The following is a 24,904-nucleotide window of genomic DNA, read 5'->3' as shown; positions in this document are numbered from 1 at the left end:
TAAAATCTCAACCGTTTAATTCAAATTTATATTGAAAATTATAAAACATGATAGGTCATATTTAACATGAACATGAAAGAATACTTCTAATAAAATATGTAGTAACTATATCATGGTTGGTTGGAAGGTAAAACAAATGAGTGTTAATGTCAAAATTGGAGGAACATTAGGTGGTTATTAATATTAGCAAAGATTGTGAGTGTAGAATTTTGTAGAAGGGAAGGGAAAGGATTCTCCTTTATTTTTTTTATAAGTTGAAATTGATTTCCAATCATGGAAAGACACTAAAATATAATTATTATTTTATTCCTATGATTTAATAAAAAATAAAATTTAATTTATCCTACATACTTCCTTTTAATGATTATTTGTTATATAATTAAATAAAAAAGGATAAATATTTTTTATTTCTCTATTTTTAATAAAATTATATTCTAGCTTATTCAAATATAATATTAAATTTTTAGGATATTATTTTATTTTATTTTTTTATATATATAATTAAAACAATTACATATCTAACGTTCGAATTTAAATTCTTAGTTAAGCTAGAATAGACTATTAACATCTCATCTACACGTTTTTGAATTATTAGACATATTTGTTCGATATGTGTTATTTCTTATCAATGTTCAACCATTTATGTGTTAGACATAGTGGTCATACTCGAAATCACTAGTCCCCTTCTAGCGTTTACTGGGTAGTAACGTTGCATTCATTTATAACTTGATTGGAAGTTAAGAATAATTTTAAAATTAAAAAAATATATATTTTACTAATGAAAAGTATAACTTAACGGTTAATACATATTTCAATTCGAGTAAAATCTTAAATTCGATATATCTTTTTTCATTTATAATTATAAAAAGAATTTAAATAAATAAATAAATAAAAGGAGAGGAGGGCGGGTTTGAGGTATCTATAGAGACGCCCCCAGAAAGGCATACCTTAGAATTGTAACCTGAGGCATAGAGGAGCCCATGGTTAACAAACTTAGCCATGGTCTCCCTGGAAAACCGGAGTCTTGCACTTGGATTTGGTTGCAGTCTTATTCTTATATAGATAAGATTGTAAATGAAATTTAAGAGAAAACAATAATAATAATAATAATAATAATAATAATAAGGTTATCCGATAGCAAAGATATTTCAATTTGGAACGAATAAAAGGAATCAATAGGATATTGAAGATCAAAACGCAATAGAGTTTTAGATTATCCAAAACTTAATAAATAATAAATAATAAAAATTAAAATAATTTGATCTATTTTCAATTCACTTAATCTGCCACGTGCCATAATATGATTGGGCTACTAAAACCTAGCCAACATAATTTTGTTGGGACTCCATCATCAGAAGAACGAACCATGAACCGTGTCTTCTTATTCTACTGAAAACTATGCAAAGCTTTTTTTTTTAATAATAAAAAAAAAAAAAACCTCTTGAAACAGATAATTTCATTTGATTAAAAATCACTACTTTTCTTTATTTATTTGCAGAGAAAGCAGTAGATTCAATCATGCCTGGGGTAGCCATGGTTGAGGCTGGTGGCTGTCCTCAGGATTTCCCTGCCAAGCTCACCAGGCAGGTTGTTGTTTGTAGCATAATTGCAGCTGTTGGCGGTCTCATGTTTGGCTACGACATTGGCATCTCCGGTATCATCACCTTTCCTCAGAATTTTTCTTTTTGTCTTTTACTTTTTAATTTATTTTATTCAATGGGTCTCGTTTTTTTTTTTTTCTTTTCGAATTCGTGGCCTGTAATACCACTGACCCAGAGATCATTATCTTTTTATGTATGGATTATGGATTAACAAATGTTTTGTTTTGCAGGAGGAGTAACATCAATGGATAGTTTCCTGAAGGAGTTCTTTCCTACTGTTTATGTCAAGAAACATCAAGCCAAGACAGATAACTATTGTAAATACAACAACCAGTGGCTTCAGCTTTTCACGTCTTCCCTTTACTTTGCAGCCATTGTGGCTAGCGGCTTCTCTTCCATTGTTAACAAGAAATTCGGCAGGAAACCCGCCATGCAAATTGCTTCTGTTCTCTTTCTTATTGGAGCTATACTGAATGCTTCTGCTCAGAATCTTGCCATGTTGATCATTGGGAGGATGTTTCTCGGTGCTGGAGTTGGTTTCGGTAACCAGGTGAGTAAATTCAACCTCAGCTTATAGGTTTCTTAATGTGGTTTAACTTGCTTTTGTAAATGTTTTAATGTGTTTGTCAAAATTCCCGTTGCAGGCTGTTCCATTGTTCATATCAGAAATTGCGCCTGTGAAATATAGAGGAGGCCTTAACATTTGTTTCCAGTTGCTGTGCACACTAGGCATTCTGGCTGCTAATATCATTAATTATTTTACTTCTAAGCACCCATATGGTTGGAGGATATCGTTGGGTGGTGCTGCAGTGCCTGCTCTAGTTCTCCTCTTTGGCTCCATGATAATCGTCGAGACGCCCACGAGCCTTATAGAGCGTGGAAAACATGAGAAAGGGTTGTCTACTCTGAAGAAGATCAGAGGCGTTGATAATGTTGACAAAGAGTATCAAGAAATTTTCAGTAGTGCCGATTATGCTAAACAAATAAAACACCCTTACAGGAACCTGATGAGCAAGTATAACAGGCCTCAGCTAATTTGCGGCTCGCTTCTTCAATTCTTCCAGCAGGTGACAGGCATCACTGCAGTCATGTTTTATGCCCCTGTGCTCTTTATGACTATGGGATTCGGAGATAATGCATCGTTGTTTTCTGCTGTTATGGCTAATACTGTGAAACCAGTATGTACTATAGTTGCAATTTTCCTTGTGGATAGATTTGGAAGAAAAGTGTTGCTTGCTCAAGCTGCCATTCAGATGTTCATTGCTCAGGTAAGCCAATTGGTCATGAAAACTAAGTCCTTTAGCAATATTAACTCTAATCATAGCTTTGTTCCTTACAGTGTGCAATTGGAGGCATTCTTGCAAGGCACTTACACAGCACAAATGTTGTGCCAAAACATTATTGTGTTATTGTGATATTGTTGATCTGCTTATTCTTGACTGGTTTTGCATGGTCATGGGGTCCTCTGTGCTGGTTAATTCCTAGCGAGACATTCCCATTGGAGACTCGAAGTACTGCTTTGTTTGTTACTGTCAGTATTAACATGTTCTCTACATTCTTAATTGCTCAAACATTCCTCACCACTTTATGCCATCTGCGATATGGGGTTTTCTTCTTCTTTGCTGTCTGGCTTGTTATCATGTTCATCTTTACCATTTGCTTCCTGCCTGAGACCAAAGGAGTCCCAATTGATGAAATGATTGACATGGTCTGGAAGAAGCATTGGTTTTGGAAGAGATTCTACAAGGATTATGATGTTTCCAAGAGACGGAGAGAACATGAAAATTCAATAGATTAAGAAATTTGTTGCTCTCATCCTTTTGATTGGTTCTGTTACACCCAAAATGATCAAATCTTAGATGGCTTACTCTTTCAGGTTATTCTGTTTTCTTTTTTCTAGGATAATGAGTATGCTATATAGTTTTGATGGGGTTATTATAAGGATACTTGAGATTTCTTTTTATTTAAAAACTGACGAAAATTGAGTGTTGACATGCATAATGGTATTAAATACTTACTTGCAAATGGCAGCCTGCATTCTGATAACATATTGTTGCACTTGCTAAATATTAGAAATTGAGCTTTGCAGGATGAAATAGTTAGCTGATGAATAAACAAGTAAAAAAAATAAGAACACAAGAATTTAACGAGATTCGGTAATGTGCCTACGTACTCGGGAGCGATGAACGGTTGTATCTGTTATTATTAGATAATCATCCACCAAGTAGGTTATAAAAATAAAATATATATAAATATATAACCCTTAATACAATTATAAAAATATCTTATACCGCCCTCCCAACCTATTTAGACCGGTGCCTGCAGATTAACTACAAAACTCTCCCATCGGACAAATGTTGTCGCTCAGCTCCGGTCGCTCGTTACGCTGCGCTCTACTCGATCACTCTGCTCTGCTCCAGCATCTGTCTCTTAAACTAATATATGAGCCATACCTAACATTAGCTTTCTAACAAATAATAATTCTAGTCACAAAAATTAATTTCTAAGCCAAGTTATTTGTGCTGTCATCAAATTGATGCTGGTTGCAACTCTTTGAAAACCTTTGAAAACCTTCCGGCACTTTTGGAAAACTTTAACAAGCATAACTTTTTCTTTATATTTTTTTTTATTTTTGAAAACTTTAGAAAATATATTTAGTTCTATTTAGTTGGATTTCTTATTTTGAAAAGGATTTTCAATATTTTTCTATTTATTAGGATTTTCAATCTTTTTCTATTTATTTAACTTCCTATTTAGTGATAAAAAAAATTTATGTTTAATTGGATTTCCTACTTTGATTAAGATTTTTTTTTTCCTATATATAAAAGATTCTCAACTTTTGATATTTCAATATTTCTGAAATTATTATTACTTATTTAGATTTTATTTAAAAAAATTAGTATATATATAGAAACATTTCCTTAGTGTTTCATTTTCTAGTTTTTTTAAAAACTAGATGAGTGCCTATCCTATAGGCAGCTTATTTTGATAACAAAAAATTAATATTTATTATGATCAAAATTAAGTGATTTCACATTTTATATACATTTTGTAAAAAATTAATTTGTGCATATTATAAACAGCATGATAATATAAAAGTCATTTTCCACATTCAATGATAAAATATTATTATAATACAATTTCAAAAACATTGAATGAAAATAATATATTACCTATATAGATATTTAAATTTCTTACTGATTATTAATTTATTAATTTAAATATAATTAATAATAATTATTAATTAAAATATTTTAATTAGTTAAATATTATCATAATACTTCGATTATTCATTTTAAAAAAGAGAAAAACTTCAAATGAAAAATCATATATAGTGAATAATATAAATATTCGTTTCATCATTATTGAAGCATTTAATAATAAAATAAATTGAAATAAATTATTAAATGATGATTATAAAATAATAGTTAATGAAAAGAGTTGTTTAATTAATTTATTTAAATTTCTCTAATAATAGATTAAGTTATCAAAATGCAAGAAAATTTACAAAAAAATTAACAAGAAAAGAGAAAGAAAATTGAAAATTTAATTTATATATATATTCACGTATTGTGTTGTGTAGTGTGATGTTTTTCGTAGAGTGTTAGGGTTGTGCCAGCACCATAAAACTGCAAAAATGGCGACTGAGAATTTGCCAAGGAAGTGGATCATGTGGTTTGAAATAAGAATTGTTCATAAGAAATTTAAATTCCCTTATATTAGAGGTTTACTAAGTATTAAATTCTTTTTAATGACATGAGTAAAAAAAAAGAATTATAATTAGTAGATTGATAAATTATTAATTTCTTGAAAGAGTTGTATTCAGTTTTAATTGTTATCTGTTTTAAGTATTGTGTTTGTTTTAGAGGATTGATGCGGCTTATAACTGTTTCTCAATAAACAACTATATTAAAACGTTCGGTAAAAACTTAAAAACTAGCAGCTGATAGCTGATTTAGTCTCGATCATTCTTATTAGCTGAATTTGATTTTTTTATTTATTTGGATAATATTATTCTTATTAAATTTTATTAATAATAATTTATTTTAAATTGATATTAGATAATTAAATTTTATATTTATTATAAATAATAATTATTTTTAAATTATTCTTAATCTTTTTAATAGAATTTAAATTTTCTATTTTTAAAATAAGTTTTATAAATATGTTTAATAACAAATACAATTAAACTAAAAAGATTAATTATAATTTTTTAATTATTATAAATTATTTTTATTAATTTCTATCATTGAATAATAATATAATAAAATAAAATATATTTAACGATAAATTATATATTTAATAATCATTAAATATATTATTAACAACCACTGATAAAATTTTACCAAACGATTTAATTTATCAGCTATTAACTATCAGCTACCAACTACAACGGCGGAACCAAACAAATAAATCAAACAAATTTCTCTTTTCATCTTATCCATTAATAAGTGTTAGGTTTCAGTTTTCTAATACTTTCTTAACTTCTAAAAAGGATAAAAACTTAACAAAAAAATAGAGGGTTTCATAACAGTCAAATAAAGAATTTGGAGTTGGAGAAACGTTATCCTGAAAAGAAGATCATAAGTTTTACAAGAGTTCGGATCTTTTCCAGTGAGAGATTTTAGGAACTAAGTTAGATTTTAAAAATCTAAAATCCATAGAGCTTTTATTCTTTCTTTTGAAATAATTTACAGTTAAATCCCAATAATCATATGTATTTATATGTATATATATATATATATATATATATATCCCACTCAGGAAGCACATAATAAGCAACAGTAAGGTTTTCATCAAAACACCTCTGAGGATTTTCATTAGGGTTTTCAAACAGTGAACTAAGTTTTTTGATAACATTTCACTTCTTACGTATTGCAAAAGGTGGAAAAATGGCAGTCGTAGTGAATCCTGAAGGTGGCAAGGACTTCCCTGCCAAGCTCACCTTCCAGGTTCTTATTTGTAGCATCATTGCAGCTTTTGGTGGTCTCATGTTTGGCTATGATATTGGCATTTCAGGTACAAATGTATATATAACCATGCCATGCTTTATTATCTTCCTTGTTAGAAAAAAGAAAAGTTAGACACCAAATTCAGCAAAACAACCAATATTTACCATCTATAAATGAAAATCAATGTTATTATGATTTCTTCTTTTTCTGTTAGTTGAACTCTCTGACTGGTTTTTGAACTCTAGTAATCTTACAGCCCTAGAGACAACTCCAGAATACAGTTTGCAATTTCGAATATTGCCAATACATCCTGAGATTTGATTTGATAGTTGTGTTGTTGTTTTTGTTGTTAATGTTTAATAGGAGGGGTAACTTCAATGGATGATTTCCTGGAGAAATTTTTTCCAACGGTTTATGTGAAGAAGCATAGAGCAAGAGAAGACAATTATTGCAAATTTGATAACCAACTTCTTCAGCTTTTTACATCTTCACTCTACCTTGCTGCCATTGTTGCTAGTTTTGTTGCCTCTGTCATGTGCAAGAAATGGGGAAGAAAACCCACCATTCAAGCTGCCTCTGTCTTCTTTCTCATCGGGGCCGTCTTGAATTATGTTGCAAAGGATCTTGGCATGTTGATTGCTGGAAGGATTTTCCTAGGAGCTGGAGTCGGATTTGGTAACCAGGTACCCACTTTCAAATCTTAATTTGTTTCAATTTCTAACTCACAAATGCACAATTCTGGAAAATCTTGCTTCTTCCTTTTTCTTTCTTCAAGTTTTAAAATCTTATGTGATAATGTTAATTTATAATGCAGGCAGTGCCATTGTTCATATCAGAAATTGCACCAGCAAAGCATAGAGGAGGGCTCAACATATGTTTTCAGTTGTTAATCACAATAGGAATTCTGACCGCTAATATCGTTAACTATTTTACTTCAAAGATTCATCCACATGGTTGGCGATATTCGCTAGGTGGTGCAGCAGGCCCTGCTATAATCCTCCTCATTGGCTCTCTCGCAATCTCTGAAACCCCAACTAGCCTTATAGAGAGAGGAAAACATGAACAGGGTAAAAAGGTTCTGAAGAAAATTAGAGGCGTTGATGATGTTGAAGAAGAATTTTCAGAAATCCTGAACGCTATTAACTTGGCAAAACAAGTTAAAAACCCTTGGGGAAAACTCATGAGTACCACTTATAGGCCCCAACTCTTCTGTGGAACAATTCTTCAAATCTTTCAGCAGTTTACAGGCATCAACGTTGTCATGTTTTATGCACCAGTGCTTTTTCAGACTATGGGATTGGGCGGCGATGCTTCGCTGTTATCCGCTGTGGTCACTGATTCTATCAATGTGGTCGCCACATTGATTGCAATTGCGTGTGTTGATAAAGTTGGAAGAAGGTCTTTGCTTATACAAGCTGCTGTTCAGATGTTCATTGCCCAGGTAAACACAATCAGTTTTCACTACCTATCTGTAATAATAATATGTATACTTGACATTTTCCACTGCATTTGAACTCGAGACCTTACTGCCATGAAGGGTATTATTTCCACTAAGCCAAACGTATTGCTGACATTACTGACGTTGGTGAATGGTTATGCTTGTTGCAGACTGTAATGGGAGCAATTCTTGCAACTCAGTTGAAATCTACAAACATGATACCAAGGAGTTATGCTTTAGCTGTACTCGTCCTGATATGTGTATTCGTCTCTGGCTTTGCATGGTCATGGGGTCCCTTGGGATGGCTAATTGCCAGTGAAATCTTCCCACTGGAGACTCGGAGCTCAGGATTCTTTTTCGCTGTCAGTATGAACATGTTCTGCACATTCATAATTGCTCAAGCGTTCCTGACAATGCTATGCCATCTGCGATACATGACCTTCTTCTTCTTTGCTGTTTTTCTTTTTGTTATGGGTCTTTTTGCCTACTGCATACTGCCTGAGACAAAGGGTGTCCCCATTGATGAAATGAATGAAAGGGTATGGAGCAAACACTGGTTTTGGAAGAGGTACTACAGGGATTGTAATACTGGCAAAGGAGCTCAGGAAATTGAAGATAATCCATGACTTCCATATATAGCCTAAGTAATTTGCCGCTGCTTTCATGGTTACTGATATTCTGATCTAATCTCCATTGTTTTGATCTTTTCTTGGAGTCAGAAAGTTTGTTTGCAACTAAATTTCATGTAGCCTGGGGGGTTTTGTCCTCCATGATTTTCTTGAATTATATAAAAGTTCTAGCTTTGAATCATACTCATTCGAAAAATATAATTAATCCTTCTACATTCATAACAAATAATTATTATTTTAAAATTATAATTAATAGTTAAATAATTATAAAATTTATATCTATAGCATTTAAAAAAGATAATTCATATTTTTTGAATTTAAACTCGAAAATTTATTTTCAAAATAACTTATATAAATATTTTTAATAATGAATATAATTAAATTAAATTAATTTTATTTGGACATTTATTATATGTAATTCTTAAACAATTTATATCACTAAAAAGTATTAGATACATAAAAATATACTTTAAATTAAAATATACCAACAATGTTAAGCAAAATTATACTAAACTATTTATATTTATCAGCTATAAATAGTTATATTATATTGCAGTTTTGAAAAGGAGTTACCAACTGCTTAGTTTGGTGCCTGGTTACTTTTTATTTTATTTTTTATTTTTTATTACTTTGCCCCAACTTCCAATAAATAAATAAATTACTCATTTTTAATTATGGAATAGCCTCATTGAAATTTTTAAGTTTTTCTTTGGTTCACTATTCACTAATAATAATATTGATAAAAATTATGATAATTGTATTAAAAAAATGGTTTTTTCTTTTTCTCTTTTAACAGATTTTCCATCTAACTGTGAGTCAACTAGGATATAACTACCAAACAGTTCCCGCTACAAAGAAACTAACACCTTTATCTACCATTTGATTTCTTCTTCAACCATGAAAAGCAGAAATTATTTTTCTTTATATATTTTGAGTACATATTGCTGCTAACCCAGTTGAGCAGAAACCAAGAAAGATGGATCCCTGCATTTACAAAGACCCCAATTCACCTGTTGAAGACCGTGTCAAAGACCTTATCTCAAGAATGACTTTGAAAGAAAAGATTGCCCAGATGACTCAAATCGAGCGCAGAGCTGCCTCTCCTCACTATCTTCGGGACTTTGGCGTTGGTATCTGTCCTTACGTTTCATGTCTCTCTACATTGTTATCCAATCGGTTGTTATTGAGATGATAATAAGTAGAACTACTTGCAATTATTTATGTTCTTTGAGACATTTTTTTATTTACTTGGTGGACTGATGTTTGTTAGGGAGTCTGCTTAGTGTTGGAGGTAGCACACCCTTTGAGAATGCATTATCATCCGATTGGGCGGATATGATTGATGGGTATCAGAAGCTGGCACTTGAGTCACGCCTAGGTATCCCAATTATGTATGGAATTGATGCTGTTCATGGTAACAATAATGTCTATGGTGCCACAATATTTCCTCACAATGTAGGCCTTGGAGCTACCAGGTCAGTTAATAATGCTGTTATTGAATTGTTTATCTTAGGAATTAACATATAGTTTGACTGTTCTCTTTGAGCTGTAATGCAAAAATGTGGTACAGAGATGCAGATTTGATACGAAGGATAGGCGTCGCCACAGCTCTTGAAGTTAGAGCAAGTGGCATTCATTACACTTTTGCTCCTTGTGTGGCTGTAAGTTGTCATATTATTCTTTTGATTTCTCTAGTTTTTAGTATAGGAGCACTGGCTGGATTATCTTTTGCCATCTATCGATAATGAACATGTTGCTTGCTGCTAAATTACCTAGCCAAACAGTAAAGGGAAAATGAAACTGGAAAGCCCTGGAAAATGAACTTATTTCATCCTAATAAAAGAAGTTTTTGAATCAAGAGCAGCTGAGAGATATTCTGATAAGTGGAAAAATTACTTTAGCTGCTTGTCATATTCTTCAATGTTTAATTATTTTTCCTAATCAATGTGGTATTCATAGTTGGTTCATTGTTGCAAGTTCTAGAAATATTGTTTATCTAGTTCAGGTGTATTTTAGTTATGTGATCTGATAACATATCGTATTTCATTTAGATGTGGCATTTATGATAAATAGTTCACACAGGACCCAAGAGAATGATTCCAATTATGAGCTTCAAGATTGTGAGAATAATGTTAGCATGGATTTCCTTTTCCTTTCCTGTATGTTATCATCATATTCCTTCTAGATTGGAATTATAATTTACTGTGAAATTCATTTTAATGGTTTATGACAGGTAAGCAGAGATCCCCGGTGGGGAAGATGTTATGAGAGTTACGGTGAAGACACCAACGTAGTTAGGAAGATGACCTCTATTGTTACAGGCTTGCAGGGAAAGCCACCAGAAGGACACCCCAATGGCTATCCTTTTATAGCAGGAAGGTAAAGCAATGTTTTAAATAGAGAGTAGAGGTAGATCAAACTCTGGAATTAGTAGTGGTCTGTTCGTTCCTGATTCACATCCTCTCCTCAAGGATAGACCTTGAAAGTTTCCATTTGTTAATCTTTTTCCAATAAGCAGAGAGCTTCATGCAAAATCCCACATCAAAGCTTCAACTCTCTTAAGATGACCCCCTTTGGTGATACCTAACACTTATAGTTCAACTCTCTTGATCAGTCTTAATATCAATATAAAGAAGAAGCTACTAATCTTTGAAAAGCAAATTTAAAAAAGTAAAATTAATATCCTAGCAACTGAAACAAATATAGTTGGTAGAATAATGCTAAAAATAACAATGAAAGTAAGTACCTCAGATCTTGGTTTATTGGAGCTGTAGGTTATTTTTTTTATACAGAAGCTAAGAGACAATTCTACATAATATGGATGCCTAGTTGTAACATATTCTACATTAGCAGACACGTTATTTAACCACGTTCTTAATTGCTCTTGTTGGTTATATGATTCCAGAAACAATGTCATTGCCTGTGCTAAGCATTTTGTTGGAGATGGAGGCACTGACAAAGGACTAAATGAGGGAAATACCATTCTATCATATGAAGATCTAGAAGGAATCCATATGACACCCTATTTGGACTGTATTTCCCAGGGTGTTTGCACAATTATGGCATCATATTCTAGTTGGAATGGACGTAAACTGCATGCTGACCATTTTCTTCTAACTGAAATCTTAAAAGATAAGTTAGGCTTTCAGGTAAATACCAGTTAATATACCATTTCACCTTGCAATTCTCCGGATAACCACCTGTAGTTTTATAATTCAAAGTGTGGTTAGTTACTGAGCATTTAACTATACAATGATCTGCTAAATTCAGTTGCCTATTGGCTACCTTAATGAACTATTCTTCTTCATAATCAGTTGGATGCAACTATCATTAAAATACCGCTGATTATTTTTTCTTTCCCTTCTTTCTACGGGGAAGGGGTTGGAGGACTCTTGAAATACAGCACATACCATACTGAATTTACTTTAGCAGTTGTTAGATTATGGATCTGTAATTTATGGAATCTAAATAAGTTCTGAGGTAATATTTTATGACAGGGTATTGTGATTTCCGACTGGGAAGGATTAAACCGACTTAGCCAACCACTTGGCTCAAACTATCGTCACTGTATTTCCTCTGCCATTAATGCTGGAATTGATATGGTAGAGTCTAAGGCTTATTTCATGGACCTAGACAGAAAGTACTTTCCTTGATTGATGCCTGCATTTTCTACAGGTGATGGTAGGTCATAAACATGAAGAATTTGTAGAGGAACTGATGTTTCTGGCGGAATCAGGGGAGATAACTATAGCCAGAATTGATGATGCTGTTGAAAGAATATTAAGAGTAAAACTCGTTGCTGGTCTTTTTGAATATCCCTTTGCTGATAGATATTTGCTAGATTTGGTTGGTTGCAAGGTAAATTTTCAGAAAGTTTCTCACATTGTCTATTATCCCATTCAAATATTTGGTAGTTATATCATTAGAAAATACATGATTCTTCCATTTGATAACAGCACTCATTAGGTTGGTAATATATACTGTTTCTGTTGGATTGTTAGTTTCTGAAGTTAAATATAAACACTAGATACCTGAAGTTGCTAGCAGTGGTGTTGAAATTCAATTACCTGCTATATCATTGCCAAATACTGAATTGATGCATTACCTACCACTCTAACTTTGATTGTTGAGGTTGTATCCAAACCCTTTAATTATTAGGGGGCAACATAATCAGAACTCAGAACCAAGTTTAGAGCATGAATCATTGCCATCTAAAGCAAATTAAAGAAATGATCAGGCATGAAGAGAGAGAAATGGGACAGGGAAAGGTGTCAAATTTTGAGTTTTTCTTGATGCAAGTTAAAGAGCTTAAAAATGAACTGATAATGTGAAAAGGGCATGTTCTCAAGGGACATTCCAAAGTCCTCTATGGTAAAGACTTGGAATTTCTTTAGAGGTCTTAGGTTTGAATCCTGCTGACCCTATGTGTAACTCGTTCTATGTATATGCTAAATGAATATATAAAGAATGCAGCAGATGTAGTTACTTTGATTCTTAGATTTATGCTAAATTTTTCATGTCAAATAAGAATTTTTGAGCCCCTTCAAATTAGTGGGAAAATTTGTGAAATGTAGAAATGCAGGTCAGTCCAACCCATGGAAACATACCCATATCAGATGCACAAACTAGAGTCTAAATGACATAGGAGTGAGGAGATACTAATTTGAGAACTAGAAAGAGTGGTATGCTCTGCAGTTATATTGCTACATTGCACAATATCATTTGGATGATGGATAGTGATGAAATAATTGCTTCGAATTCAACTTCTTTTGTAAATTATCCCAATTAGTATATTGTTTGAGATTTCCTTTTTCCTTTTCTTCAAACTTACTGAATTCCGAACAGCTGCATAGGGAGTTAGCACGTGAAGCGGTTCGCAAGTCATTGGTTCTTTTGAAAAATGGAAAGGATCCAAAGAAACCTTTTCTTCCATTAGATAAAAATGCTAAGAAGATTCTTGTTGCTGGAACACATGCTGACAATCTTGGATATCAGTGTGGAGGGTGGACTAAAAGTTGGGATGGAATGAGCGGCAGAATTACTATCGGTATGTACTTATTACTCAAAGAAATGGAAGTTAATGTGTTTTAGCTGTGTTATTTTCATTACTGTGTTCCTTGTAAGAAGTGTCTCATTCACATGCTCACATACAAATGAAGGATATGGCATATGCAAATGAAACATAAATTTTCATGTGAAACATTTCTGTACAGTCTCGTTGTTTTCTTATTTTACAACATTTCTTTTGGGCTTGCTTGATGAACAGGGGGGTGGGGGTAGCCTTCTTTCTTCTTAGACCCTCCCATTGTTGGTTGAAATTTCAGATCCCTATATATGCACGTCATTAAAGAGATTTCTCCATTTAAGCTGGCTGGGATACAGCTTATTTTGGGATTTATTCGTCATATATTTTCTACAATGCCTAATGCTGTGAATTAATGTCAGTGCTAAAGAAATGAGTTTGTTCATGTTTTAGGGACAACAATCTTGGATGCTATTAAAAATACAGTGGGAGAGAACACAGAAGTAATTTTTGAGGAAAATCCGTCACCAGACACCTTGGCAAGCCAAGATTTTTCTTATGCCATTGTAGCTGTTGGTGAAGGTCCATATGCAGAATTCACTGGTGACAATTCAGAACTTGTCATCCCCTTCAATGGAATGGGCGTGATTAGCTCAATTGCTGATAGAATCCCCACGTTAGCAATTCTGATATCTGGAAGACCTTTAGTTTTAGAGGCTTCACTCTTAGAAAAAGTATATGCATTTGTTGCTGCTTGGTTGCCTGGAACTGAAGGAGCAGGAGTTGCAGATGTTATATTTGGAGATTATGAATTTAAAGGCAAACTGCCAGTAACATGGTTTAAGAGCGTTGAACAGCTGCCAATGAATTATGGAGCTAATTCATATGATCCTTTATTTCCCTTTGGTTTTGGGTTGACTGACAATGAGGATTGAATTATTTCAAGAACAAGGCTGGCCCAAGGTACAAGTTTCCTGAATAAATCATAGCTGCAAATAGATGGTCTATCAGTAAGTTCCTCATTGGTAGTACTACTCTTTTTGTTCATCATATACTACAAGTATGGATTTATTCTACCACAATCCATGTCTATTGGTTATAATCATGTCAACCTGTGCAGAGGGCCCTCTAGTATTTATCCAAGTTGTTTCATAATTAATTGAAAGGTAGTTGAATAAGAATAGTCAAGCTGGCAATCTTCATCCATGTATATGTGATGCGTGCAGAGATGCATAGGATCACATCATTATACTAGGACTTACATCTGTCAACAAAAGAATGAACTAAGAACACAAAAGAATTTGCAGTATCAGATTCCCAACCACTATTATTGATCATGGTATCTTGGTATGTCCATTTTATTATACCATTTTTTTCTCTTTGTCCACAGATGCCTCACATCATAACAGGTGTTGTCTATTTATTTTACTCAAATGTGATTGCTTATTACTGTTGTTGTTGTTCTGTTATTTATTTTTGTTTGAGATGAATGCATCTTCTGCTTTCCTTCTTTTTCCTGATGTGCAAAAATTAAGGCAATTATTCTTAGATCTCTGTGGACCACAGTGAAGCTGCGTAGCGAATCAAAATTGTTTCAACAGGTAACCTCACTGAGCTTTTTTAACATAGCTAAAAATAAGAGTTTCACTTGTATTGTACATAAAAAGTAGTCTAGAATAGTCCATTTTTTGCTGAAACCATTTTAGTAGAAGAATCAGAATATAGTTCAGAAACTAGGGGGAGGCAACAGGATAACCGAAAGTGTGAAGACTTTGATCTGTAACTGGTAATTAAGAGGTGTTGATAGAAACAAGAAGAATAAAGTGTAAAAGGGTCCTTTCTTTCCAATACAATTTGCAGAAAGGATTCCTTTTTTTTTTTTTCTTTAATTTTCTTCTGGAAAGATGGTGGCAAGTTTTGTTGTTTGCTGTATAAAAGTTTGTTGAAATGACCCTATTGCTCAAGAAAATAACAGGTGAATAAAGGGGCACTCTTCTATCATCTAAGGATAGTTATTAACAAAGTATGATTTTCCTTTATTTAAAACAAGGTTGCCATAAAAAATGCTTTAATTATAAATATAAAGAGGAAAAATTAAATGCTAGTTTGCCATTTGAACTTCTATCTTGGCAATGAAGTAAATCAAGAAATATTGGTTAAAAGATTAAAAAGGAATCAATTAAATGAGATTTTAATTTCTTCTTTATATTTTCTTTAGCTTTCAATATGTTGCAAAACATTTTAGATTTTAGAAATTTGTTATTATGGATGACAAAAGCTTAAAAAGTGATGCATGATGAGGGCAAAAGGACAAAAATAATTAAATAAACAAATAAAAGGAAAAGATATATTAAAAAATATTAATAAATGAAAGAAATATACTATATTCTTTCTATGGGTGCATAACACATATTCTCCTAAAAGGTCATCAATAAAGCAAATTGGCCAAATTGCAAAAAAATTGTGGGCTAATCTAGCCAAAAACTAATTTTTTGGGATGAATTTCCCTTTAGACAGAATTCCAAGGGGCATATCAACACTTTATCTTAAGTTGCAAGAAAAAACAAGTAGTGAATGAGAAATCAACAAGGGCTGAAGCTGAAATAAAACAATTGAGCCAATAGTGTCAAATTAGAAAAGTAGTGAATTAGAAATCAAGAATGCCCCATAAATTTTTTTAACTTTGTTTTTTACCATTTGTCCCTTGTGATTTGAAGCTAATCCTTAATATTTATAGCTAGTTGCTTTCCATCTTATCAATAATTTGTAAAGATCTGCATATCATGTTTTAGGATACGATTGAGATTGCCGTTGGGTGTTGAAAAAACAGGTTTATGATTTATTTTTGAAAAATAAATTACCTACTTTTTGTAAAAATAATTTTTAAAATTCAGGAAGTAAAATAAAATAAAAATCGAGATTAAAAAGACATTTTTCCAATCTTAATGCCAAACACACCCTTAGTAAATAAAATTAAATATTTAGAGGAAAGTATGGACGGCATGCATGTTTAGCGAATATTCGATAAATATGTTTTGCTTGAAAAATTCTCATTGTGAGAACGGATGCATGTTATTGGGAAATTATCATTTTAACAAAATTTAGCACTAATTGACATTTCAAAAAAAAAACAAAAAAAAAACTATGGTGTTATTTGCAATTCTACAAGGAATGATTTGAAATGGAGTTTTTAGATTTATATAGTGGACTTTAACTAGATTGGGATTGTGGCTGAGTTGAGTGAGTTGAATTGATGTCATTTGCAAATTTTATTAATCATCATTGCTTCTTTGTTTTACAAGAAGATAAATCATTAATTGAGTGTCATGATTAATTACAAAGAAAGTAATTAGTGTTATGATTGATAAACAAGAAAATTATTAGTGAGTGTGAGCTGTTTAGTGAGAGAAAGAGATGCAAAACCTAACCTAAAAGGTGAGGAAAAGTTAGTCTCTTAATTGAACCTTTTTGTCATAGTAAATCATCATATCTAATTTGTCTTATTAAAGACTAATCATTAGTTCAACATAGCACTTAATTAGGTAGAAAATTTACACTCTTTGTATTTGTGGGAGACTGAAGAAAACACTTAAAAAAGAGTCAATGAAAAATCTCTCCAGCAAAAGGGAATCTATATGACCATTTGGAGATTAAAAATAGCATTGAATGATTAAGGAAAAAGGCAAATAGAAGTACCCTTTTACCTAGTGAAAAAGCCAAGATAGTTTGTCTCCTAAATTGGGTTCATAACTGAAGCTTCTGATATAGATAATAGTGAATCTTTAATGATGTTTTAATATAGTTTTGTTGGAACCGTACAATGAGAATCACAAGTTGCAAAAATGTTGCTTTTCTTGGTCTTGAGACATTCTTGTGTGCAAGGGCAACATTCTTGCCACTAAGGATTGATAATTAAATGTAGTTATAGCCAAGAAAATAATAATAATAATAATAATAATAATAATAATAAGATAACCCACAAATCATGTTAATTGATTAATTAATGACATGGGTTATCTGGCCTGAATCCTACTTAGTACTATATTATGCTAATTTATTCAATAATTTAAACCCTCAAAAAGGGATCTTCTTCTTTTCAGGAAGATCCTTTCAGAAAGATCTCATAATGAAGAAAGAATACTCAAAGGAAAAGGGGGAAAAAAATGAATTGAAGAATGTGATGCTTCATTTAGTGGAATATAGAGTCATCCTCTACTAGAATTTGAAGGTCAACGCTAGTCAACTTGGCCATTTTAGGTGTACAAAAGATTGATTAGTGAAATAGTCTAAATAAAAGGTTTAGCAACAAAAATAGGTAATTAGAGATGCCAAGGAAAGCCAAACTCAAAATGCTTTGTGACTCGGCCAATATGACATTAACCTTCAGTTTGCTTGTCAAACTTAATTCTAATTAATGGACATTAAGGACCCAAATTGGTTCAAACTGTATAGCCATTTGTTTAAGTTTGGACTTCCTCAAAGCAGGTTACAGAACCATTCAATTGAAACAAGGGGAAAAATTGAAAAGAAAATGAAAAATAAGAAATTAATACCTCTCACCTTGAAATTAATAGGCCGCAGGCGGAAGTAGTTATTTTTTTACATAAAACTGACCCGATGCAGGAAAAATGACTTGAAATTAATACCTCTCACCTTTACTCACTGTAGCAAGTTCTTTTTGTATTTTGACGAGAGACAAGGTTAGCATGTTAGATTAGCAGAAATGGAAGTGTTTTTACTAGTATTGCTAGAGAGAGTTTGAACCCGCCACTCTAGAAATGGCTCAAAGAGTGATGTCCACTGAGCCACAACCTGAGTGGTAGAAATTAGCAAGTTAAAAAAATGGTGATATTTTAACAGTTTGTTATATAATTTGTTACTAATAATATGCTCATAGAATTTATGACCTTGTTATGCACAACAAACTACAGAAACAGGTGACATCCGGTAAGCTTAATAATGGCAGATGCTGATCTTGTCGATCCCTTTATTTCCTATCATAAGTTGTACATTCTCTAGACCTTATGATGCATATAGATCTCTCTCTGCGTTCCTCTAATCTTATCTTGGAAAGACTATCTTAAGGTATCAGAAAAAGGGGCAGGCAGACAGCAACTGTGGAGTCTAATCTTCACTTCAGAATCATTTGCTAGATCCTTTTAGAACTACAATATCCATTAACTGAACACATTCTCCCATGCACATTTGGATAAAGCTCACCACTACCTACATATAACAGAGAAGAAGATGATCTTTTGGATAACCCTAGAATGGAAAACCTTCCCTCTCAGTTTCATAACTCCGAATTGAAAAGCCAACCAGAACAGAATCCTTTACCCTCCAAGTTCAAGTAGACTTGATTTCTTGATGGAATATACACAGAAAGACCCCGGAAAAAAGAAAAGGTTAAAATGAAATTTAGAAAGCTCAGACACAGCTATACCAGTGAACTAACAGAAGAGGTACGGCATTGGAGATTTTAAAGCCATTTGTATTCTTTATCCATCAGGGTAGTGCTGTGCAGATTGCATCTGAAAAGCTATAGTTTGAGGTCCAATGTAAGATTCATGAAGAGAACCACTATGCAGATTGTAACCTTGCAATTTCATTCCATATGAGTTAACCCCATAAGTTGAAGACGTGAACAAATTCCCATTTGTTGAATTGAAAGCCATAATTGCTCCACTGTTGGGTTGATTCCATTGAAAATGTGTTCTAGGCAGGGAAACACCATTAGATTGCTGAGAAAACACTGATGACTGATCAGGTGAAGCTTGTCTTTTGTTTTCTGGGGAAGGAGTTCTTATTTCATTAAGGTTGACAGTTGTTATATCATGAATGCTAGCTCTTCTCTTATCTTTCCCTCCTGAAAGTTGCCTGATAAAATACTTCTGTGCATGACTAGCAACCTGTGTAGGCGTTCGAGTTACAACAAAGTTCCGGGATATATTTCTCCAGTCTCCTTTTCCATACTTTTTCAACCCCATCAGGAACAGCCTGCAGCCAACTTGAATTGTCAGATTTTGTAGCTTGTGAACAATATAAAGTTATAGCTGTTGATGGAAAATATAGAAATTTTCCTTTCTGTCATAAGGAAATTGAAAATTGTGAAAATTTTGAAACACAGTCCTGGCAGCTGCCAAAAACATGTCTGTAGTACAAATTTCATAAACCAAATCAACACATGCAATTTTTCAAAGAATCTAATAAGATAATATAAGCGACAACTTATCCATTATCCTTAAAATCAGAGAGAACAACTATCCTTAAAATCAGAGAAAACAGATTTCAGAGTAACAAACTTACTCTTTTTCCTCAAAATTGGTAATTTATCATAGTAACACAAAATATTAACTAAAACTATAGTGGAAAAGAAAGACTTTTGATTAAAAGAACACGAGCTCTGATTTGCAATTAAATAACTTACTTATGCTCCTCCTCTGTCCATGGAACTCCTTTCTTTCTTTCTTGATCAGCAGGCCGACCCGAAGAAGATCTCTTCCCACCAAAAGCATAAGATGGTTTGAACCCATCATAGCTATTACTATTAACCCAATCCAGTGTAAAAGCTGAGGTGTTATACCCAGGAATTGGAACCAGTCCTGCCTCTATATTGTTAACATCAACTTCTAATTCTCTATACTGCTTTATCACATCTCCTACAGTTTTCCCAGGAATCATAGCAGCAACCTTATGCCATCTATCAGGAGTGTCTTTATCATAAACAGCAAGAGCATTTTCAAACATCTTGTTCTCTGCTGGAGTCCATTTAGTGTTCTTGCTCTCTTCTATTAACCAGTTAGTGCTTGAAAGATAAGAAGTAGGTGAAAGAACTCCTATATCCCACTTCATTGCAAGAAACCAAACGAAAAAAATAAAAGGAGACACAAAGCAAAACTACAATAACAACATACCAGAGAATTTAAAGAAATTTAAGAATTCCCCAATGAAAAAAAGATCGGATAAAAGGAGTTGGATTGGTGAAAACAGAGAAAAGAAGGAAAGGAAAAAAGAACCCAGATAGGAAAATGCAGAGAGGTGGAGATTTTTCACCAAGAAAATATCAGTGTTAAATCAGGAAGCATTAAAGAAGAATCAGAATAGCTTTTTATTGCGGTGCAGTTGCATAACCCCTAAGGAATCTAGAAAGAACCCAACTTTTCCAAAATCAAACAAATCTTTAGTAAAACCAATGCTAAAACTAGACAAATAAAACTCTTAAAAATATTCCAGTATGGAACCCTAGAACCCAATACTGAGATCTACACTATACCCAGTTAAACATCCATGGGAAGCAAACAGTGAAAATAAAGAAACCAAGAAACAATTCGAAAGGAACTGAAATAGAAGACGAAGAAGAAGCCAAGAATTGGGAAAGATGAAAGCTTTAGTGGTGAAAAGTGAAAAAGCTTCTCTATGCAGCTTCAAGCTCTTTGATTGATATCTTAGTAACAGTAAGTAAAAGAAAAAAGAAAAAAAAAAGCTCAAAAGAAAAACAAAGGTGGAATTGGAAAACCCAGGTGGGAAAAGAAAACAACAGGTTAAGACAGTGATTCTTTTTGAAGGGTTAAGAGAAAATTTAAAAAAAAAAAAAAGCTGGGAAAAGATCTCTGCTTTTCTTGCCTTTTCTTTTTGTGTTTGGAACTTTTATTGAGGCCTGAGCAAGTAAAGAAAGGAGAAGAAAGAAAGAAAAAGAAAACAGAAACACTAATAACAAGCTGAAAAGCAATGTTACCCAGCTCCAAGGAATGAATCTAAAGCTTTTTGCTAAAATGTTGAAGAGGGTGAGTGAGACATTGAAGGTGGGGTGGTGTGCTGTGATTGGTGAGCATGGGGTCTGTGGATACTGCAACTTAATGGAAAAAGTTCCCCTCTTATTATCATTCTCACTCTCTCTATCTGTCTTTCTTTTATTTTTGTTACTATTTTAAAAAAACAATAAAAGATTAATCTTTGATTCTTTTCTTCCTATTTAATTATTAGTTTAGATGATTTCTAAATGTAAAGATTGACACTTAGAAAGTAATTCTTAAATGCATGTTAATGTAAACAATAGATTCTCAAGTTTATTATGATAGGCAAATTAGCCTATATATTAGATGTTAATTGTTAATGTAAATCAACCATAACTATGTAATTCTGTTCTTAATAAATTAATTTTAAAATAGCATATTCATACTATATAAAAAACAATAAAAGTGATAATTATAAAATCTTAATTCTTAAAATTTTTATTTATTTGACTATGAAAATAAATTATGAATATTTTAAGAAATTATATAATTTATAGTTAAAATTCATAAAAATTAAAACCGTCAGAAATTACAGATTTAAACAGTTTAATTAATTAAATTTATATATTAAAATATTTTTGACTTAGATTATATAATAATTACGATTATGTCTGTAAAATATCGGATTAGCGAATTGCATCAGAAAGATCGTAATTTTTACTGAAAAAAAAAAAGAAAAAGAAATATCAAATCTTTTTTTTTTCTTTTAAGAAAGAAGAGCAAATCTTTGTTACTGACTTAAATATTCTTTTAGGCATCTTAATTAAAATCTTGATTTTATTTTACATATTATATATTATTTATTTATTTATTTATTTATTTACTAATTTTCTTGTTTAGCTATGGTAAGTTTCAACAGATAGCCGCCAAAAGAACGGTTCAGATCAAGAAATAGTAAAAATTATAAAAGGATTTGCAAGTTGGTGGTTGTGGGGCCCCCCTACACGGTTACAACACTTTCTTATTGGGCAGTCTTCCAACATTATTGAATAGGTTATGATCTCGAGGTACTGTGTCTTTTACAGCCATCCTGATTTCATTACGTGGCATTATACCATTGGTCAGCAAGAACCCATAGCATTTTATTGGCTAAACTCATTATTTGGTTCATGTAATTCTAGAGTTTGGTCCATTTTGTTATTTGTTTTTAAATATCATTTTATATTTATTTGCTAGTAGACTTTTTAATTATTTTCATTAGATAAAATAAAAATACTTTTTTTTCTATTATCTTTATAATATGTCAAAAGAGACCAAGTGAAATAAAAAATAAAATAAAAAACAAAAAAATTGATATATAAAAGATTATTTAATATTAAATTGATAACGAAAGATGAAAGAGACCAAACTCATAAAGTGTAGAGACACAATGATAGGTTTTGCCTGCATTCATTTATTTGGACCGTTCATATATTGATTGCATAAGCAAATGTTTGGTATATGAAAATTTTGTAATTGTACATTAATTTACATCATTGTTCTTTGTGGGAGCTAATTCATATTATGAATAGAAGTTCAATATTTTCAAAAATTAAATTATGAATTTAACCGATTACACTTTGATTTATGAATTTTAATATTGATTTATAAAATCAGCTAATTTAAATTTAATAAAAAATAATTGCATAATGTATTAATAAATGATTCCTCATTTAACAAATTTAATTTAATCAATTCTTTCTGCTCAATTTTAAGAAAATAAAATTACCTTTAGTAGAAGGAATTAGAGAAAAAGACGAGAATGATATTACCCATTTTATATATAGCGGAATTGATATTTTAATGTATAATTTAAAAAATGGGCTAATTGAGTTTAAAAAGAAGTCGGACTAATTTATTAATCTCATTTAATCGAAAAATTACTTTAAATTTTAAAATTTAGACTATAAACTTTGATTTTTCTTTTTTATAAAAAAAAACCCTATTATTTAGGGAAGGCAATAATTTTTTATTAATAATGATTTTGGAGCCACTATGACATTGATGATTTAAAATCTTTGTATTAGAAATTTAATATGTCAAATCAAATGTATGAAAACAAATGGAATCTAATGGTACTGTGATTATTAGATTGTAGAGCAAAGTACTGAAGACAATTGTGTGTCTCGTCTTTTTATTTTGATAGGGCACACAGAAACCGAAGGTGGCTCCTCCAATCAGATACTTCCATCTAAGAAGTAAATACTCAATCATGAGGTCCACTATAAGAAGAGGAACATTAGCATCTAGCAACACCGTTTCAGATTTATGGTGATTTGTAATTTATTTATATTTTTAAAAAAATGATTAAAGTTATTTTTAATTATTATATTAATATAAAATTTTTATGTATTATTTTTAATTAAATAATAATTTTTAAATTCTAAAAATATTAATTATATTTTTAATATTAATTTATATAAATATATTAACTAATAAATAAACTTATTCGACATTCATTAATTATATCTTTCATTAGATAATTGTTATATTTATTCTAATATTATTTAGTTAGATTTTATACATAAACATAAGATTTAGATATTCCTACTTTCTTTTAAATTTTTCTTCAAGGGGCAAGAGAGAGAGAGAATAAGTCCATTTTTAGATAAATAGAACTTTATCTAGTTGGATCGATATAAGCAATTAAATTCGGTTTTCGAGGTCCCGTAAGAAAGTTATTTATTAAATAAATTATATATTTTATATTTATTATCAAATTTAATAGGTATTTTATAAATTTTAAGAGTTTTAATATTATATTATTATTTTTATCTTTTAATTGAATTATCAATCAAATTTATTGATTTTGTATGAGTTATAGTAAAAAGCAGGAAGAACTCAGATAATACTCTCATCACTATAATATTTTATTTAAATACATAAGACTAAAGAAGTTCTAAAATTAAGAAAAGAAAGCGATTAATGTTATATACCTAAATAATAAAATTTAATAATAGAATAAGTCAATAATATTAATATTAACTCAACCCTCTTTTACTTTCAAATTTCACACAACGCTGGTAAATTTAATAAATAATTTTATTAAAATTTAATTTTTTTAAAAAGTATATATTAAATTTAATAATAAATATAAAATACATAATTTTTTAGTAACCAAGGCTAAAAGCAAATGTTATTAGGCTCAATCCCAGTGATTAGGATTATAATACCCTACAGTGTGTGAAGTGACCATGCATAAATAAATTAAAAAGAAAGAATGATTAAGAGAGCTGCTTGTTCATAAGCAGCTAGTAAAGTTTCCACGTGTGCATCTGACGGTGGAGCGTTATAAGCACGCTCCTACCAAAGTCGGTGGTGCACCAGGCTGTTTTTGGCTGCCGCAACCAGTACAGCCAAGCGGTCCCCTTCCTGATGTGACCAACTGCTCCACTGCTTTTGTCCCTTTCCATTCACATCTACCCATTTTTTTAAGCTATCAAAAAAATGTTTATATATTAATGTATATTACATAAGTTAGTAAATAAA

The 24,904-nt window shown here is 31.5% G+C and overlaps 4 protein-coding genes across 4 annotated transcripts; 3 read left to right on the top strand and 1 right to left on the bottom strand.

Annotated features, from left to right (window-relative positions):
- The first annotated feature begins 1,429 nt into the window (after positions 1-1,429).
- On the top strand, positions 1,430-3,593 carry LOC8276363 (sugar transport protein 8). The gene is made up of 4 exons (XM_002525552.4): positions 1,430-1,654; positions 1,832-2,151; positions 2,246-2,869; positions 2,941-3,593. The coding sequence occupies exons 1-4, from the start codon at positions 1,519-1,521 to the stop codon at positions 3,397-3,399; spliced, it is 1,539 nt and encodes a 512-aa protein (XP_002525598.1). The 5' UTR covers positions 1,430-1,518; the 3' UTR covers positions 3,400-3,593.
- Positions 3,594-6,363: 2,770 nt separating this feature from the next.
- Positions 6,364-8,801, top strand: LOC8276362 (sugar transport protein 6). The gene is made up of 4 exons (XM_002525551.3): positions 6,364-6,620; positions 6,917-7,236; positions 7,368-7,994; positions 8,162-8,801. The coding sequence occupies exons 1-4, from the start codon at positions 6,494-6,496 to the stop codon at positions 8,615-8,617; spliced, it is 1,530 nt and encodes a 509-aa protein (XP_002525597.1). The 5' UTR covers positions 6,364-6,493; the 3' UTR covers positions 8,618-8,801.
- A 640-nt stretch (positions 8,802-9,441) lies between these two features.
- On the top strand, positions 9,442-14,985 carry LOC8276364 (beta-glucosidase BoGH3B). The gene is made up of 9 exons (XM_002525550.3): positions 9,442-9,750; positions 9,891-10,095; positions 10,191-10,281; positions 10,854-10,999; positions 11,526-11,769; positions 12,118-12,222; positions 12,296-12,478; positions 13,466-13,667; positions 14,097-14,985. Exons 1-9 carry the CDS (start codon positions 9,597-9,599, stop codon positions 14,576-14,578), a joined length of 1,812 nt encoding a protein of 603 aa, XP_002525596.1. The 5' UTR covers positions 9,442-9,596; the 3' UTR covers positions 14,579-14,985.
- Positions 14,986-18,591: 3,606 nt separating this feature from the next.
- On the bottom strand, positions 18,592-21,496 carry LOC8286480 (transcription factor DIVARICATA). Its single transcript, XM_002525549.3, has 2 exons — positions 20,071-21,496; positions 18,592-19,640 (listed from the first exon to the last, which is right to left on the bottom strand). Exons 1-2 carry the CDS (start codon positions 20,493-20,495, stop codon positions 19,142-19,144), a joined length of 924 nt encoding a protein of 307 aa, XP_002525595.2. The 5' UTR covers positions 20,496-21,496; the 3' UTR covers positions 18,592-19,141.
- Between the last annotated feature and the right edge of the window lie 3,408 nt (positions 21,497-24,904).

Source organism: Ricinus communis, chromosome 1 (genome assembly GCF_019578655.1).
Source record: "Ricinus communis isolate WT05 ecotype wild-type chromosome 1, ASM1957865v1, whole genome shotgun sequence".
NCBI classification, from domain to species: domain Eukaryota; kingdom Viridiplantae; phylum Streptophyta; class Magnoliopsida; order Malpighiales; family Euphorbiaceae; genus Ricinus; species Ricinus communis.
The sequence above is the reverse complement of the archived record's forward strand: the minus strand, read 5'-3'. Positions and strand labels throughout refer to the sequence as shown.

Bases quoted from the DNA above. Each gene is read 5' to 3' on its own strand.
- LOC8276363 (XM_002525552.4), top strand. From the start codon at position 1,519: ATGCCTGGGGTAGCCATGGTTGAGGCTGGTGGCTGTCCTCAGGATTTC. The intron at 1,655-1,831 runs GTATCATCACCT...TTTGTTTTGCAG, and splicing joins CTACGACATTGGCATCTCCG to GAGGAGTAACATCAATGGAT. The intron at 2,870-2,940 runs GTAAGCCAATTG...TGTTCCTTACAG, and splicing joins TTCAGATGTTCATTGCTCAG to TGTGCAATTGGAGGCATTCT.
- LOC8276362 (XM_002525551.3), top strand. From the start codon at position 6,494: ATGGCAGTCGTAGTGAATCCTGAAGGTGGCAAGGACTTCCCTGCCAAG. The intron at 6,621-6,916 runs GTACAAATGTAT...AATGTTTAATAG, and splicing joins CTATGATATTGGCATTTCAG to GAGGGGTAACTTCAATGGAT. The intron at 7,237-7,367 runs GTACCCACTTTC...TTTATAATGCAG, and splicing joins GAGTCGGATTTGGTAACCAG to GCAGTGCCATTGTTCATATC.
- LOC8276364 (XM_002525550.3), top strand. From the start codon at position 9,597: ATGGATCCCTGCATTTACAAAGACCCCAATTCACCTGTTGAAGACCGT. The intron at 9,751-9,890 runs GTATCTGTCCTT...GATGTTTGTTAG, and splicing joins TCTTCGGGACTTTGGCGTTG to GGAGTCTGCTTAGTGTTGGA. The intron at 10,282-10,853 runs GTAAGTTGTCAT...GGTTTATGACAG, and splicing joins CTTTTGCTCCTTGTGTGGCT to GTAAGCAGAGATCCCCGGTG.
- LOC8286480 (XM_002525549.3), bottom strand. From the start codon at position 20,495: ATGAAGTGGGATATAGGAGTTCTTTCACCTACTTCTTATCTTTCAAGC. The intron at 19,641-20,070 runs GTAAGTTATTTA...AGTTGGCTGCAG, and splicing joins TGGACAGAGGAGGAGCATAA to GCTGTTCCTGATGGGGTTGA.